Source organism: Herpailurus yagouaroundi, unplaced genomic scaffold (genome assembly GCF_014898765.1).
Source record: "Herpailurus yagouaroundi ecotype Mexico unplaced genomic scaffold, PumYag 160, whole genome shotgun sequence".
In the NCBI taxonomy this organism is placed as follows: Eukaryota; Metazoa; Chordata; class Mammalia; order Carnivora; family Felidae; genus Herpailurus; species Herpailurus yagouaroundi.
In genome coordinates, this window is record NW_024412401.1 from 43571282 (window position 1) to 43589626 (window position 18345).

Below are 18345 nucleotides of genomic sequence, written 5' to 3' on the forward strand. Positions count from 1 at the left end.
AAGCATCTGTGCCTTAAACTACCTGCCACAATAATGAACGACTTTATAAAATTCTGCAAGCTATGTAGGCTACATCAATATAAGAAAATTATGGCAATACATCTGTCATGTTTTCCACTTAACACAGGAATTACCAGTTTAAATACTGTTAAACTCTTGTCCAATAACAAGAGTTGAGTCATATGGGCAGTATGATTTTATTGTTTATTTTTTTAACTGAATACCTCCTCAGTAATTTATAATGGCTTTGTGGTAATGTGTTTCAAATAAAAAGCACTGGAAAATGGATTCATCTCTAGGATAATATGCGTTTCAAGTGGTATTGAGCACCACACTGATGGATATGTAATAACAAACGTATGTTATGTTATTAATAAAAAAAAGTAATAACCACTCAAAACTGATGATGTTGTGGCGAAACATGTATTTAATCCAGCAAGGTGACACCATAAATCCTTTTAACCCACTTGGAAAGCCATGTGATAAATATGATGCAAAAGCCATGAAGTGTTCCTTCCCGGACACAGAGGGTTTCTGGGGAGCCAGGAACGACCTTTCTTGACTTTGACAGTCCTTAAACAGGTGTTCACTTTGTAACTATATACTATATGGAAGGTGTATGTGCCCTTCCATGTTTGTGACCAAAAAAATGTTAAGAAAGAGTTCTCCTTTGCTTTTACCAATGAGTCTTATACTGGGAACTTGTCCTAAAAAAAATATGCACAAAGAAGTTCTCTGTAGCATTATCTGAAAAGCAAAACTGGAAGCTACCTAATTATTCATCAAAACAAGAATCATTTTGCAAACTATGGTACTAAAAGTATAACAAAGGATTCTGGTAATTGAAAAGACTTCAAGCACATTTCTGACAGCACAATAAAAAATGATTTGCAATCATGTAAGTCCATACTTATGTGCATAAGGATTAGGAGAGAATATTACAAATTGTTATGATATAGGAGCTCTGGGCAATTTTCTCTATAAATTTGTATTATTGTTGGATTATCTTTACCACAAATTGAGAACATGTGGTTCAAGTGCAAAGGACAGGAACATCTCACTGGAAAGGACTGCCTGTGTCTAATCACGCAATGATCACCAAACATTCTGCCCAAATGTTCTCAGAACAATGTAGATGTTCATAGGACACAGCAGAACAGGAAAGTCTAAGAGGAAGAGCTGTGTCATTGGTCTTTCATTTTGCTTCAATGTTTTTATCCTCTCAAAAGTTATTTTTCTACCAGTTAACATATCCCCTAGGATGATCCGTGGAACTTATTAAAATATCTTCCCAAGAACTTACTGAGCATCAGATAATAACAACCTTACACTGTTGCTGGGCAGATAAGGCATTCACCTGGATTTGGAAAAAGTTATGGATCAAGGGTGAAAGTCAATGGTTTGCCAGTTGCAAAAGGTACAATGTGATGAACTGCCAACAGATTGCACAACTAACTACCCTAGGCAAAAATGTTGAGTCAGCCTGAGTTGAGGGATGCTGGTTAACTGAGGCTTTAGAGATCTTGGAAGGTCAGTGGGATCCTAAAGGCTGCCCCTAGGGCTGGGAGAAAGGAACAATGGGGGCTTTTCCATGAGGCTGGGAGAAGACCCAAAGTGCAAAGCCAGGAAAAGAAATATAAAACTGAAAAGATGAGTTGAGACTCAATTATGGGTAGGTTAATACATCTAGACTAGACCCCTCTTCCCCCCACCCCCTACCCCCCACCCCTGTTGGTAATAGTGACTCACTGAGGTGGTTTGAACAGAGGAGCCATGTGCTTGAAGGAGTGGTTGGCGAGACTCCCCGGAAGTATTCCAGAGTGTGAACGGGCGGAAAGGCACACGCAAGTGATGAAGGGGGAAGGGAACAGTCCAGGTTTGGATCCAAGAGACTTGAAGTAGGGAGAGAATGGGAAGGGAAACAAGGAAAGGTGGGGAAAATCTAGGGTCTGGGTCTGTGGAGGCTAAAACTCTGGGCCCCAACCCCCTCATCACCGCTCACTACTCCTCCAAGCAATTAGCCACTTTTCAGGCCTCAATTTTCTCTGTGTAACAGGACAGCCTGCCCTCTGATGGTGCCGTTGGGGATCAAAGGTACAGGATGATGTGTGGTGAACAACAAGGGGCCTTACAAACTGAAATGAAGAAGAATGGCCCAACTAGGAGATGGGCTGAATAGTGGAGGAAGGAAGAGAATCCCAAGCTCTGCAACCTGCATTCATGGTACTTCCCCCCATCTGTATCTACTCACGGAGGTCGCCAAAATTCTTTCCTTGCATTTGACTTTTCAACGTATTGTTTCCCTCTTGGATCTCATTCAGAAATGGTTATATTATTGGGCTTACGTTCTAGAACGTGCAGAAACAGCAAAGGAACAGAGTCGCTTTAGATCCACACGACGGCCAGTTCCATTTCTAAAAAACACATTCTAAAACGCGATCAACTCTCGCAAAGTCCCACCCGAATTCACTGGGGAAAGAAGGCAAGAAAATAGTCTTCAAACTACAGAATGTATTTTTAAGGAAACGCAGCTTTATTACTTTCAAGTACAAACAATAACTTGGACTTGACTAACCAAATGTTGCCTAATTGAGAGAACCTGCCTTAATGTACAGACATCAATGATTTATAGTTAGCACAATCACTCACAGTAGAATGCTTCCATACGATGCGTGAAAGTAACTTCTCATCTTATAAAGACATCTTGTCCCACATTCTCTCCGCTATCTGCTCACGCAGTCCCTTTCTCCTCCCACCCCACAGACACTTCAGATGCAAACTTCACCTCCTTCCCCCTAGATCACAATAGACATCAAATTAGTGAAACATGAGAAGATACATTTTGACCACGTTGCTACAGATGTCGGATTGGTGAGACCAGCCTTTTTCAACCTGAGCGCTCTCGTCGAGAGTACGAAGTCTAAATTAGTCGAAATGCGTCTGTTCACAATGTGAGTAGAGGGACACAGGGTAATTGTGAGCTTTTGTCATCTGCGTTAATAGTTTTCCAGGTTGAAATATGCAAAAACATTTTTCTCTGAGCACATTCATGAAGCGCAGACGTAGCTGGGTTCTCTAGGCGGCGACGACAGCACGGGGTTACGACTCATCGGGACCGTAATACTAACTGGAAGCGACCGAAGTCCCCTGTCGTAGGAAGACCGGAGACACCCTGAAACAACTCGACAGCCAACACCCGTTTGAACGGAGCACGATCATTCAGCCTGATAAGGGAGTGGTACAAAGACTACCCAGGACTCCACCGGAGGATTTATTCTGGGGAACACTTCCCTAGAGTAGGCACAAAGGGACCCTCTGCTCCCACGCTGCCGAAGACGCCTAGTGGGCACTTCTGCCCAAGACGCTAACCTGCTCTTGCCATCACACTCCGTCTGGGGGTCACGTAATCCTCTGGGGTGTCTTGCAAATATCGTGGCCAGCACCGGCATAACCAGGTAGGAAGGCTGTGGCACGGGGACAGACCTCAAGAGCTTCCCTCCTGCCCTGACAAATCCCGTGTCCCTAAAGGCAAAGGGGACCGTGTGGCCCGCCCCAGACGGCATCCTAGAGCAGTGATCTGATTCTGCGCGCTTCCCGACTGAGGAGGGCACCTGCAGGTCGCCCCAGCCTGCCAGAGGCCAAGCGGAGGCCCCGAGACTGGTAGAGCGAGTGGCGGTGGAAGCCTCACCTCCAGGCCCCCAAGAAGCCAGGGTGCACCGTCCCCGCTTCGAGGAGCTGGCCGCGTTTGGCCAGAGCAGCGGCGGAAAACCCGGCTGTACCTCCATCCTTCGCCATTTCTGTTAGGTCGAAATGCCGGACCGAACAAGCCACTTCTCGTCTAAAATGATACCATTTACAAAAATATTTCTTTTCTCCTGAAGGGGTTTTACAAATGCAGAGCAGTGACCACTCTCCCGAGCGCAAACACTGGAATGATTACATCACCCTCATCCACACTTCGCCGAGTGTCTGCAATGGCCACAAGGGTCTTTTTTAACTGTGAAAAATGAGGCGCGATCTAAAATTTAGTAACAGTATTTATTCCCTACCTTCCACTTATAAAAAGCTATCCAAACGTGTGCACCTTCCCGTGGAACTTTTCAAAGTCTAGCCCCACCCCTGAAAAGAAGGCTTCCTTCCTATTCCTCTGACAGGTCTGAGGGTCAGTTTTGCCGAATTTGACTTCTTACTTCAAACAACGGGGCTGGAGGAAATGACTTTGCTTTGGAATGTTAGAACTTCCCCCTCCCTCAGCTCTCCTGGACCCCCAGCCCCGCCCTTATGGAGCTGAGAGGTGAGGAGCCCCTCCCTCCCACCACACATCTTCACTCAAGAAATCCAACGCTCATCAAGAAAGGATGGAGTCTATGTGCTCAGGACTTGCGAATTTTTCAGAAATGAGCATGTTCACAAGAGAGGAAAAGGCAGCTGCCTCCCCTCCGAGCTAAGGGAGCGCAAGTCAGGGCGTGGGGAAGACAACCTTGTAAGGCCATGAAAGGGGACTAAGAAACTACAGCTTTAGCTACCTCCTCCCCACCCTCTGATGCTCCAGTTTGCTTTATTCTTTCAAAGGACGCGTTAGCTCTTCATTTGCACAAAAGCCGGCCATTGTATGGCTAAATCCGGCATCTATAAAGCACTGAAATAACCCGCTCAGGTGGACCAAAGGCCTTTGGTGAGGAGGAATCTAAGTGAGGACTCCAACCACTGCCCCAAGTACTGCTGTCCCAACCAGCTGCGCCACGCTACCTGATGGGAACTTCGGTGTCCGCTGAAAATTGAAATGGGACGTGCCGTAAAAGTGCCAGGTCGGTCATTAAAAAAAAAAAAAATTCCCACAAATGACTATAATTCCTGCTGGATGTATCTGGGAGTGAGGTGGGCGTAGGGATGGCCATCAGATCCGCAATCTCAGTTATTTGTTCAGGTTGGAGGAAGAGGAAAAAGTCATTTGCTCTCATCACCGCCCAAAGTCTCCTGAGGCTCCTGTGAAATTGGTTCCGGCCGCAATTCTGGTTCCGGTTCTTGGAAGACAGAGCGGAGCCCACGCACAGAACCCATGGCCTTTGGGGATGGAGAACACATTACTCTTTTACCTCATCCCCTTACAGTCTCAACAAGAATATTAACTAAACCTGTCCTTGAAGCCAAACACGAGTTCTCTAGAATATTAACTTTACAAAGGCCTTCAGAGGTCACCGTCGGGCTCTGTGCTACTGCGGAATGTGGGAGGGCTGGGTCCCCACCAGGGCTGGCATCATTCTCAGCTCTGCCGGGAGCCTTTCTCCCACCTGTAAAACGGACAGGCTTTCATATTCGCGTCAGCAAGAACAAATAACATATTCCCAGGTGGAGGCTGCAAATGGGGTTCCAGTTCGTATGTTCACCTTCAAACTACTTTCCTGTTGGCCCGCGGATGAAACGCGCCCCCTCACTTTCCTGTAACACAATCGGAAACAGCTGAATTGTCCTACAGCTTGCTCCCTCTACTTTGTCCCTAATGTTGTGACAATGATGTCAAAACACTCCCGTTGTGGATCACAGAATTACCTAACTTTACAGGAATGACAGGGTAGAGGATGCAAACTGGTAGCCCATAGACATGCTTGGTTTAGCTCATTGTATTTTACACTATCTACAATTAGTTGTCAACATTTCAAAAATCAGGAGGTTTCAAATGAAAATCTGGATTTCTACTCCCTCTTAAAAAAATCGTGAAGACCCACCACCACTGAGAGCTGAGAGACTGCCCCATCAAATACGCTTTCCGTGATTCAGCACAACCCTAACACCTTTCAGCCATTTATGTTATCTGCATGGCTGCCCTGGGCATCTGAGTTTGTAAACCCTAATCTAGGCCCAGGGATAAAAAGTTAACCTGCCTGAAGCCACGTGTCAAGTTAGAGGCAAAGGAGGAAGAACAAGGTAGGTTCAGGTACCTTTCCTTCGAAGACAGCCCACTATCTTTTTAAAGAACCAAGATTCTCCTCAGCATTTCATCCAGTTGCTAACATCTTGCTAACATCCAATCTGCTAACATCCAAATGCTAACATTCTAGGGAATCTGTTATATTTTCTACATTTCCCCTGGGTCCATCTGACTCCCTTATAGGTAATAACTCTGTACCAATGATTTCATTTAACTATTATCTTCAACCCAAAAGAAACCATGAATCAGACAAAACTGAAATACCAACTTTTGCCCACACTTCAGTAGATGCAGGACCAAAACCTCAGAAATCACTTAGCTTAACACCTGGCTATACAGACAGGGAAAATGGGGCCCAGGGAAGTGATATAGTGAGGTCGCAGGGTTCCTAGGTAACGGGGCCAGTCTTCGACCTTCCAGCTCAGTGCCCTTTCTACTGTACCAGTCACCTGTGTGCACTCACCTAGGCGGCAGGGGACCGATGGCCAGCTTGCTCCACACGGAAACGAAAACCATAGAACTCCCTTACATCTCAGACCTGGCCAACCCTGACTCTGCCAAGTACTAGGGTTTAGAATGTGTTGTGAACAATTTATAGAACTTGATACGCCCTGGAAGACAGACCTTCTTTAGAACTGGTATGTGGTGGAGAGTTTACGAATGTCACAGGACTCGGTGGTCTTGGTAACACTGGCTATTATAAAAGCTAAGCCCCACGTGAGAGAAGTTGCTGGAACAACATCATAGCACCTTTGCTTCAACTTCAAAAGAAAAAAAGGCGATGGTAAAAAGCTTTAATAATAGACTGAATGTGTTTTTATAGGCAACCAATTAGCAGATTAATGAGCCATTTAACTTTCTTTACTTAAAACCAATATTCAAGAAAGATGAACCCAAAATGCATCCTCTTCTATTGACCAACATAACTAAGTACAAATGAAGTCAATGGCGTACCCCCACTAGCATGCTGTGCTGTATGTCAATAAAACAAGCCCTCCCCCGCCCCGAGCCCTGGCCCCCTGGCAAACATGGATAAATGATTGTGCACTGCGCGATGATACCATTAGGTGAGAACTTTGGTTCATGCAGTCGGCTGCCACAGAGGTTGCACTGAAAACCCGCAGCCCCGGCACCCAAAGTCAAGTCAGCGGTGGTAAGCTCGTGGCGTCAGCCGTGCTCCTTCCACAACACCAGGTGAATACTGTGGTCAGGCATGCTGGTGGCAAAGACCAAGCCCGTGTCATTGTGCCCATCCAGTCCATTGAGCCAGGATGCTTCGCCCGCCAGGAAGCTTGAGCCTCTCTTTGATTTCCTGTACTCTGGCAGAGGCCAGCGGCTAATCAGGCTCTCTGTCCGCAAGTCCATGATATACAGGTAGCGGTTGTCAAACAGCAGGGCAAAGATATCTCCAAAGCCAAGCAAGGCCAAGTTTGCTATCTCAGGAGTCTTGATGACCCTACAAAGACGAGAGTTAGGAAACATGAACCAGAAGGCAACTTTACTTCTGTTTCTGCCACTGTAATCTTTTCTGGAGACATTAAAAACCAATACAAAATTCAAGAAAATTTAGAGAGTTAAATGAAAGTTTTCAATAAAACGGAAAAGACAAAAAGCTGAGCTTACTTAAAAAGGGGGAAGAGGAAGAACCCTGACATGATAACAGCGGCACGTAAGGGAAAAGGCAGTGTCTGAGGCGTATCTCTGAAGGCGCAAGATGCCCACCCAGGCTGGAAAGGATCTTACAGAGTATCTCACTTAGGTGAAAACTGAAGTCCCGCTGGGGTCCATCCTGTGGCTAAGGATTACCAGGGAGAACTAGAATGCAAGACTCAACTCGTACCACCAGGTAAAAAGATGGATTCATCAAACCCTAGAACACTGGCCTGTGGGAGCCTCCTGTGCCTGGAACAAAGACTGGAAACCAGGTGGCTCCAGTGCTACTCTACTCGGCAGGTAGCCAACTCTAAAACCAGCAGAGGCTAGAAGAACCAAGGTGTTCCTAAATAATCCAGAAACACTAACAACAGATGCATCAGAAATTGTTAGGGAAGACTGGGGGTGTGGAGAGGGCACCCCTCACCTTCCCCAAACACTGACGACAAAGGCACAGAACGGGAGAGGCCCAGCCAAACAGCAACAGAAACGCACAAAAAAACATAGTCTGTGTCGTCTGCACACTTAGTGAGGCGCCAAGACTGACAAGGAAAGCTGACGTCCTCTTTGGAGGCACCAGGAAGAGAGCTGTGAGAAAAGGATGCACAAACCCTGCTCTGGAACAGGGGGGGGGGGGGGGGGGGCCCCCCTGTGAAAGGCCGGGTTGACCTGCATTTTAACAAGGACACTGCCAACTAGCGTGTGCCCTAGAGCTCACCCAGAACAGGCAGGGCCTGGTAACTGGGACAAAGAAAGAACACAAGGGAGATCAGCTGACAGGGGGAGAAAAAGAGCTGGCAGGGACAGGGAAACTCTACACGATCACCGCCCACACGTACCAAGTGAAGGACGTGTGAGGCCAGACGTCATGACCTCTAGAAGAGAGAACTAGGGTCCGAGCAGATTTCAGCGGACATTGGAAAGGGAGGGGACTGAGTAGTGACGACGACCTATTCCCCACACTCAACCTGTCCAAAACTGAAGTGTGGGCCAACCCTGTTTCTCTTCCTTATTTCCTTCCTTGCTCTTTCACCCAGTTGCTCAGGTAACAAACCATGACAACCGCCGAACTCTCCACCTTACTCAAGCAACAAATTCAATACCAAGATCAACTGATTTTACCTCTTAAAGTTTCTACTTTATTCGCTATTAGCGAAATTGCCACGACTGATCCAAGATGTCATCCTTTGCCTGAGCTGCCAACAGTCTCAACTGGTCTTCCCACAGCTATTCTTTGCCCCTTTTAGTCAGCTAATCTCACTCTAAAATCTAATCCTATTAACACCTCTTTTAACTTTAAACCCTCTGATGGTTCTCTACTGCACTCATGTCTCCAGCACCAGGCTCCTTCAGTCTCAGGGCCTTTGAACAGCCAGGTCACTCGGTCTACAATGCTCCTTATTGCACACCATCCGCTGGCACTTAGTTTAATGCAGACACTCATCCTTCAGGGCTCAGCTCAAACCTCTTCTTCAAAGAAACTTGCCTTTACTGCTCAACTAGGTGGGGTCTCAAAGTACCCCATACTGTGTTGCCCTTAGCCCAACCACTAAAACACCTAGTTATTTAATGTCAGTCTTCCCTCTTTCTGGTTAGTAATTTCTGCAAGTTTGGTAAGTAGTTCTGCAGGTTCCCAGTACATATCCCAATGCCAAAAACATATTTAGGTGCTCAATAAATATCTGCTAACAAATAGAGCAGTGGTGCAATGAACATGGGTAAATAACAACTCCTATGGAAGAGATCCAAAGGAAACTGGGAAAACAGCAGAAAAGTCCAGTAAGTCCCACGTCACCAATGCAAAGCAGGAAACAACCAGAAACTCAGGTGACCGGGTGGCTAGCAGATAGGACCCAAGCCTGGTGAAGATGAACAGACTCCAGCCACTGGAGCACAAATATGTTGCAGAGGGGAATGCAGGTCTCGACAGGCTCACAGCCCCTTTAACTTTGATCACTTTAGAACTGTAAACAGATATCCCTGCTGTGCCCTCTGGGCCCTGGAACCCAAAGCACCCTGCTTGCGGTAGTGAGTTAACTTAGCTCAAGAGACGGCCTATCTCAGATTTCCTGAACACCATGGTACCACGTGTGCTTTGCTTCTTTCCAGCTAGCTTTGAAGCAGAAGTGGCCCTGCCTGGTCTCAGCAACTGAGGCCACAGGACTTGCACTAAGATTTCAAAAGAGGCTGGTTTATTTGTGTTGCAGGGGGTGAGGAGGAGGCAAGACATAAAATGGCCCCCTTTCTTTTTTTAATTTTTTTTAATTTTATTTTTTATTTTTTAAAATTTACATCCCAATTAGTTAGCATATAGTGCAACAATGATTTCAGGAGTAGATTCCTTAGTGCCTCTTACCCATTTAGCCCATCCCTCCTCCCACAACCCCTCCAGCAACCCTCGCTTTGTTCTCCATATTTGAGTCACTTAATGCTTTGTCCCCCTCCATGTTTTTATGCTATTTTTGTTTTTCTTCCCTTACGTTCATCTGTTTTGTTTCTTAAAGTCCTCATATGAGTGAAGTCAAATGATTTTTGTCTTTCTCTGACTGACGAATTTCACTTCACATAATACGCTCCAGTTCCATCCACGTAGTTGCAAATGGCAAGATTTCATTCTTTTTGATGCCGAGTGATATTCCATTATATATACATTTATACACACACACACACACACACACACACACACACACACACACCACATCTTCTTTATCCATTCATCAGTCGATGGACATCTGGGCTCTTTCCATACTTTGGCTATTGTGGATAGTGCTGCTATAAACATGGGGGTGCATGTGTCCCTTCGTAACAGCACACCTGTATCCCGTGGAAAAATAAAATGGCCCCCTTGCAAAGAAAAATCTAAGGGTGCCTGGGTGGCTCAGTTGGTTAAGTGTCTAACTCTTGATTTCAACTCAGGTCATGATCTCATGGTTCGCGGGATCAAGCCCCACGTCGTCTCTGTGCTGACAGCGCAGAGCCTGCTTGGGATTCTCCCTCTGTCCCTCTCTCTCTGCCCATACCATGCTTGTGGGTGTGCGCACGCGCTCTCTCAAAATAAACAAAAATTAAAAAATTTTAAAAAGAAAAATCTAAGCTTAACACTTCCTAGTAGCAAACAAATGTGTAGGTTTATTGCTCAAAGCTAGTGTATCTGAATACCAAAAATTAACACAACTATCTTCTGGAACTCTGGACTCTTTAAGCCATTCTGAGTAAGAGAAATACATACATGAGAAAGGTAAATGTGGGATCAAAATAAAACCTTTAGAGATTCTAAGCATTCCACCTTACCTTTGCATCCCTCCTATCCAAATTTTGATTCAAAACAAAAACAATACTAAACTGTAATAAAGATCAGATTTTTCCCATGGTGACTACTTGGATTTTTGCAAAGTATCACATTCTTTCAAAAGTTCCTTCTCTCTGGCTTGCTGGTACCTGAAGCATATGCCTACTGGATGATGCCAGATGGATGGATACACAGATGGACAGAAAGAAGGATGAACAGATGCAGGACTAGGGTGAATTAGGGGGATGTTGCACAAGGCCCCTACCTTCTCCTGGTTTCAGTTTCCCCATCTATGAAATGAAAAGCATAGACTAAAGTTTTCTAGGATCTATTCCAGTCTTTTTTTTCCTCAAAGCATAATTATCAATCATTTCTAGAAATGATTCTGACAGCTTGGAAAGCTAATTGGTTAGAAATATTAAGTCTGATTCTAGGAAGATATAAAAGGGGTTATTTATAACTGTCTGACCAGAGAGACCGGGCCTGACAAGGTCCTATTGGCTAGCATGACAGATCCCATACCAGTTGGCCTCAAACAGTCATGGAGAAAAACAATGACGAGAACATTCAATTTTCTGTACAACTCCAAGCCAGCATTTCCTGAACCATTCTGTGGAACACTAATTCTCTGAACCATTAGCAGGTGTTCCTCAAAAAAAGGGCTTTGTATACAATGAGACTGAGGTACAGGAGGTTAAACAAATGCAAACAGACTTCTTTGTGTAGGGCCTCTCAGAGCTATTGGTAATAAAGATCTGCCAGGTCTCGTACTTGGTCCTCGTTACAGGTATTCCATTTAGTCTTCACTTTATAGGTCAGGAAGTTGAGGCACAGAAAGGTAGAACCTTACATAAAATCATCCAGCTCATAGGAGATGGCACCAGATTTTAAACCAAGGATTATCACCAAAGTAAGTTCTCTTCATCACCATATGGCACTGGCTCCCATCAGCCTCCAGCATGCTTACAACTACCATCAATCTCCAAGAAGGGTCTAAAGTATGCAGTGTATCACAGAATTATTTTGTCCACGGACCTCATTTCTTTGAAGAGAAATCCTACAAATTCTGTTTTTCTCTAAATACCTCCATCTTTCTACTAGTCAACAGAAGGTCACTTGATCCCTTAATGCAGAATTTCACTGACCAGGAAGTGGAATTTAAAATATCAGAACTTGGGGCGCCTGGGTGGCGCAGTCGGTTAAGCGTCCGACTTCAGCCAGGTCACAATCTCGCGGTCCGTGAGTTCGAGCCCCGTGTCGGGCTCTGGGCTGATGGCTCAGAGCCTGGAGCCTGTTTCCGATTCTGTGTCTCCCTCTCTCTCTGCCCCTCGCCCGTTCATGCTCTGTCTCTCTCTGTCCCAAAAATAAATAAACGTTGAAAAAAAAAATTTTTTTTAAGTATCAGAACTAGACATGCAGACGGCCAATGGACACATGAAAAGATGCTCGACATCATTCATCTTCAGGAAAATGTAAATCAAAACCACAATAAGATATCACCTCACACCTGTCAGAAGGGCTAAAATCAAATACATAAGAAAAAACAAGTGTGGGCAAGGACGCGGAGAAAAACGGAATCCTTGTGCACCGTTGGTGGGAATGCAAACTGGTGCAGCTGCTGTGGAAAACAGTGTGGAGACTCCTCAAAAGGTTAAAAATAGAACTACCCTATGATCCAACAATTGCACTACTAGGTATTTACCCAAAGAATACAACAATACTAATTCAAAGGGAAACATGCACTCTTATGTTTACTGCAGTATTATTTACAATAGCCAGATTATGGAAGCAGCATAAGTATCCATTGATAAGATGAATGGATAAAGAAGATGTGGTGTGTGTGTATGTATATACGTGAATGTTATTCAGCCATAAAAAAGAATCAAATCTTGGTACACCTGGGTGGCTCAGTCAGTCAATCGTCCTACTCATGATGGGCTCGGGTCATGATCTTACAGTCGTGAAATCTAAGCCCCATGTTGGGCCCCTGTGCTGAGTATGGAGACTACTTGGGATTCTCGCTCTCTTCTCTCTCTCTGCCCCACCCCTGATCACACACTCTCTCTCAAAATAAATAAACTTAAAAAAAATAAATAAATAAAAGAAAAAATCAAATCTTGCCATTTGCAGCTATATAGATGGAGCTATCGAGTAGAATGCTAAGTCAGAGAAAAACAAATATATGATTTCACTCACATGCGGAATTTAAGAAACAAATGAGCAAAGGAAAAAGAAAAGAGAGCAAGAGAGAGACAAACCAAGAAACAGACTCTTCAGTATTGAGAACAAACTGATGGTTACCAGAAGGGAGGTGAGTGAAGGGATGGATGGAATAGGTGACGGGGATTAAGGAGTGCACATGTTCTGATGAGCCCTAGGTGTTGCATGGAATTGAAATACAGTAGTTTCAGGTGTACAATGTAGTAACACTGCATGGCAACTGTACTGGAATTAAAATAAGAAATTTAATTAAAAAATCGTTATTTTACTAAATATACCTTATCTGTCTAAAACCTTAAACAAATATATTTTAAAAAATATTACAACTAGAGATCTGAAAGTTCTTTTTATCCAAGCCTCTCGTTTTCCAGAAAAGCATGTTAAACTCTGAAAGGGGGAAGGGGAGGGATTAGAACCTAGATCTTTGAGGTTCTAGCATGAAACTCTAATTATTGCCTTTAATATTTTTATGCATGTGATTTTCGGCATATAACCCTGTTTATAACTGATGTAGTAAACATTTCCCAAACACAAACTACTGACTGGTTTATCCAAATATTCAGTCTTGACTTTACTATTAAACCACAACAAACAAACAAACAAACAAAAAGAAAGAAAAAGAAAAAAGAGAACAGACTGTCAAAGATAGGAAACATTACCTGAGAATATCATAACTGGCAAAGTCCCACTGGTAGAGACCCAGCGCTGAACTACAGACAATGTATTTGCCATCAAAATGAAGTCTTGGCTGCAGGCAGATACTCCTATCCTCAGAGACAGACAATGTCTTCAAGCACTTGCAGTTAATTTCTCTCCCAATCGGCCAAATCTACAGATAAAAGAATATTAGACAAGATGACAAATCACATCACCATAGACAAGCTTACCCTTACACAATGCGGCCTATGGTTGCAGAAGCCAGTATATAGTGAAGTACATGAGAAAGGCCACAAGTTTTATAGTTGAGAGGCATGGGTCCTAGTTCTGATGCTGCATGTATGTACTGTGTGATCTTGGGTAAAATCCGTAACCTCTCTGAACCTCAGCTCCCACAATGAAGATGCCTACCACACAAAACAATTTAAAAACTGCAAAAAGAATGTATATAAGATCGCTCTGTAAACTTTTTGCAAATTGTTTTTATTATACAAGTAAATCTTCATTTTCATAGTGTAGATCTAAGAATTGAAGTGGGTACAAGATGTGTGGTTTTTATTTTTTTAAGTTTACTTATTTTGAGAGAGAGAGAGCGAGCGAGTGAGCAAGCAAGCATACAAGCTGGGGAGAGGCAGACAGAAGAAGAGACAGAATCCCAAGCAGGCTCCGCCGCGCCCCACGAACCGCGAGATCATGACCTGAGCCGAGATCAAGAGTCAGATGCTCAACCGACTAAGCCACCTGGGCGCCCTGAGATGTGTCTTAAGAAAACAGAATGTGAAGGTAAATTTGTGTTTTCTTTTTTCTTTACTTGCAAATCAGGGTTAGAAACTGCGTTGTACATAGAAATAACGAGCAATTCTCTTTCCAATGGGTTTAAGATGGCTTACATGAAGACATTCCTGCTTCCCTTAAAATATTCCCCGTGCTACACCATTTTAATTTCCTTGTATTTGCCAGTTTTTCTTTGATGAGGCAAATTAATGCAGGAAAAAAAAAACCTCACCTTGATCTCATATTTGTCCGCACTTAAGAGTATGTAGTCTCCAGGGCTGTGCAAAAGAGACTTGACTTTACACTTCTGCAAAACCACCTAGAAATATAAACATCCATGTTACAGAAATATCCTTTTAAAACTGTTTCTAGATTGCTTTTTTAAAAATTAAAATAGGAAAAAGAGCCCGAAATGAGATGGTACACTAGAGCAGCTAAGCTGTAACTCTAGGACCAAGTTAGCCTCTAGTTAGTACAACCAGAGTCTCTATATTTTCAGCAGGATCTAAAATTGTCTAATGATGGCAGCATTTAATTTCAATTTGAATCTGGAAGCAAACATTTGGAATGGTTTTAAAAACTGTAAAATGTGACCTCATAGAAAGTGTGAGGAACAGGAAAGAAAACAGTCCGTAAACCTAGAACTAGTTACAAATAATCTGTATTCAGGAGCACGGGCATGTGCATTGTAAGGGAAAACGCACTGGACCTAGGACCAGAATCTGCCATATACTGACTCTGCAACCTTGGACAAGACCATCTAGCACCTTTGTTTCTCAATTTCCTCATCTTTAAAATAGGGGACGGGGCATGTATTAGATCTCACAATTGCAATGAAAATGAAATAAAACAATTAAATGATGATGATGATGATGATGATGAAATAAGAGCTAGTCATCCATTAGCACTGGGAATAGTCTGTAGACATTTAGGTGCCAGTTATTTTTGTAATAAGTCAGCACAAAGTGAGGAGGTGGCCAGGCTCACTTGTTCTGAAGCCCGGGTTGCAGACTCAACTGAAACACAGACCTACTAACCGCACGCACCCTGCTGGGTTCCGTCCCGTGACCTCACTCAGAATTCATAGGAACATTTAACAGATACAAGTCAGGCCCCGAAGGGAGGGGCAGCTTGTCTAAAACATCACGGTCAGCATCCTGGCCCCAACTCCAGTGTTTTTAACACCACACCAAACTGTCTTATGTAATTTTTCCACTGAAATATTCAATGTGCCCAATACAGAACTGTGGTAAAAGATACAGAACATAAAATGTCCTATCTCAACCATTTTAAGAGTACAGTTCAGTGCTGTTACTGACCTTCTCACCAACTGCTCTCCTTCCAGCTCCACCTATTTCAGGTAAACACATTCACCCACCCGACCTGAAACCCACTGGACATCAGATTCTTTCTTCTTTGTTCCCCAGGAGTCGGTACGTTCAGTTGGCTTTACCTTAAAGACATATCCTTCGTGTGTGTTCTTCTCTTTCTGAGCTGCCACCTCGGTCCGGGCCACAGGTATCTTTTGCTTAGATTATCGCAAACCCCTAACTGGCCTCGATGTGTCCACTGTGCCCGACCCCAACCCACTGTTCACTCAGCGCCTGTTTTCTCCCTGCTCAGAACACCCAACTGCTTCTTGCTATGTGTAGGACATGCACAATCCTTAACACGGCCAAGGAAGGCACACACAATGGCCACCTCTCCCACACCACCCCCAGCACAGCTCCACTGGCCTTCAGGTCATCAAATGGTCCAGGTTCTCTCCCGCCCAGGGCCTGGGCATTACTCTGCACACGGAAACACTCCACTACTCTGTACACAGCTACCTCCGATTTCTTCATATTTTGTCCCTTCTCAAAAAGCTCTCCCCTGAAAGAGTTTAGATACCTCCTAGCCTTCCTCACAGAACACTGCACTCTTTCCTTTATGGCACTTAACACAATTTGTAATTATACATTTATTTGTGAAATTACTATTTAATAACTCTTTCTCCTACTGGGCTAACATCCATATCAAGCCTGGGTCTGCTTTGTTCACTCCTGTATCCTCCAGCCCTCACAGAAATGCCTGGTAAGCTCAGGAAAAGTGTTTCTGCCTGAGATTTTCATGATTAATATTGCATTTGATCCTCACGGCCGTCTTTTTTTGAAAATGAGTAAACACCACAATACTCTTTTAAGAACTTTATACATTTTTTTCTTTGTCCCACTTCTTGCAATTATTTTTTTTTACATGAAAATTGCTTTTCTGATTAAAAAAAATATGCTTATCCGAAAGGGAAAAAAGCACCCACAGTTCCTAAGTAATAACCACCTTCAACATTTCAGTGCATGAACATATTTATTCAGAAACTGGTATTCTAGTCTACAGTACAGTTTTACTGTGTTTGTTCCCTCTACCCACCAAATATATTGTGAGTATTTTTCCATGTCCGTAAGTCCATTCATCTGTTAAACTATTTACTGAGTGCCTCTTACTTGCTGGTCACTGTCGTTGGCCATCACGCTTTGTGGGCGCACCTGCTCCGTCTTATGGCTCCCCTACCACTTACAAGGCAGCACCCAGCATCCTCCACCCCACCCCCAGCTCCCTCACCCCCTCAAAGCCTGATGTCAAGATTTCTCCTGTAAGTCTTCCTACCTTGGTGACCCATTCCGTGTGCCCGGTGAGCGTGTTCAGGCACGTCCCAGCAGATAAAGCCCATACTTTCACAGTGAAGTCTGCAGAGCCACTCACCAAGATATCCAGTTCATCATTGTAGTCAACGCTAAACACTAGTATATACAACATACACAGTTAAAACATGCCCGAGTCTTTTATAATAGAGTTCAATAACATTCATTCTCCCTAGCTGCTCAATTATATAATTTCTCAACCACAGTTACTGTTAAGAATGGTGCTACTCAGTTAAGAATTTTATGATAAAAAATATATCCAGTTCAAAATTCTTGTTATTATTATAGCTGATTATTCTAAGGCTGGAACGTCCCTGGAGTAATGCAATCTTTTATACTTGTGCTAGCTTTAAAGCGAGAGGTAAAAGCAGTACTGGAGACAATGGCATTTCCACTCAGGACTGCCTGCCTGATCCGACACAAAGCTAATCCAGCTTATGCAGGGAAAATAGGAACATAGGTGGCCCTGCTTAGATGCGCACTATTTGTTGCAGTGAGACTCAACTTCAAGAATCATACCCATAATCAAGAAAAGCCAGCGTAACGAGAAAAACAAAAGAAACACAAGTATCTCAACGGTCAGACTAAACCACTCTCTCAAACGGTTTGAATTTCTTCACAGGTGTACCCCCAGCACCTAAAACAGCAAGTTTTAGCCTGAGTACAGCAAGTACTCAAAACATTTGTTTTTAAATGCCTGCCAAACTCTAAAGGAACACTGGGGACCCAGAGATGAAGGGCTTTTCCTTAAGGAACTCAGTCTAAGTGAGGGGTGAAGGAGGAAGTCCAAAAAAATTAAATGTTTACCTCTTGCTAGGGAAACACCAAGGAGAATGACTAACTCTGCCCAGGGGTATCAGGGAAGACTTCAGGGAAGAGGCGATATTGGAGATGGGCCCTGAAGGATGAGTAGAGTTTATCAAGAAAAGAAAGAGAATACTGCAGGTAGAGGGAACAGCAAAGGCAAGGAATTATGGAAAAGCCACAGCAATGTCCAGGGAACAGTAACGAGGAAATTTTTTAGAGCAGGGCTCTTGAAGTTGATCACCTGGAAGTCAATGTACATCTTGACACTATGGAACAGTATACTCAATTTAGTAAGTTCCATGCTAAACCATAGATTTTCCAATATTCATTTCCATAAC

At 43.8% G+C, this 18345-nt stretch overlaps 1 protein-coding gene across 3 annotated transcripts in view; it reads right to left on the reverse strand.

Moving 5' to 3' along the window:
* FBXW2 (F-box and WD repeat domain containing 2) overlaps nt 1–18345 on the reverse strand; it is a 57781-nt gene that overhangs the window by 21666 nt on the left and 17770 nt on the right. For 2 of the 3 annotated variants that reach the window (XM_040482132.1, XM_040482130.1), the window contains 4 exons: nt 17166–17299; nt 14755–14841; nt 13751–13920; nt 2511–7385 (listed from right to left, as the gene is read on the reverse strand). In XM_040482132.1, the coding sequence (XP_040338066.1) occupies nt 7097–7385; nt 13751–13920; nt 14755–14841; nt 17166–17299 (680 nt within the window). In that variant the 3' untranslated portion in view covers nt 2511–7096. Of the gene's footprint in view, nt 1–2510; nt 7386–13750; nt 13921–14754; nt 14842–17165; nt 17300–18345 lie in introns of those variants that run through there. The other variant, XM_040482131.1, reaches the window with a different exon arrangement.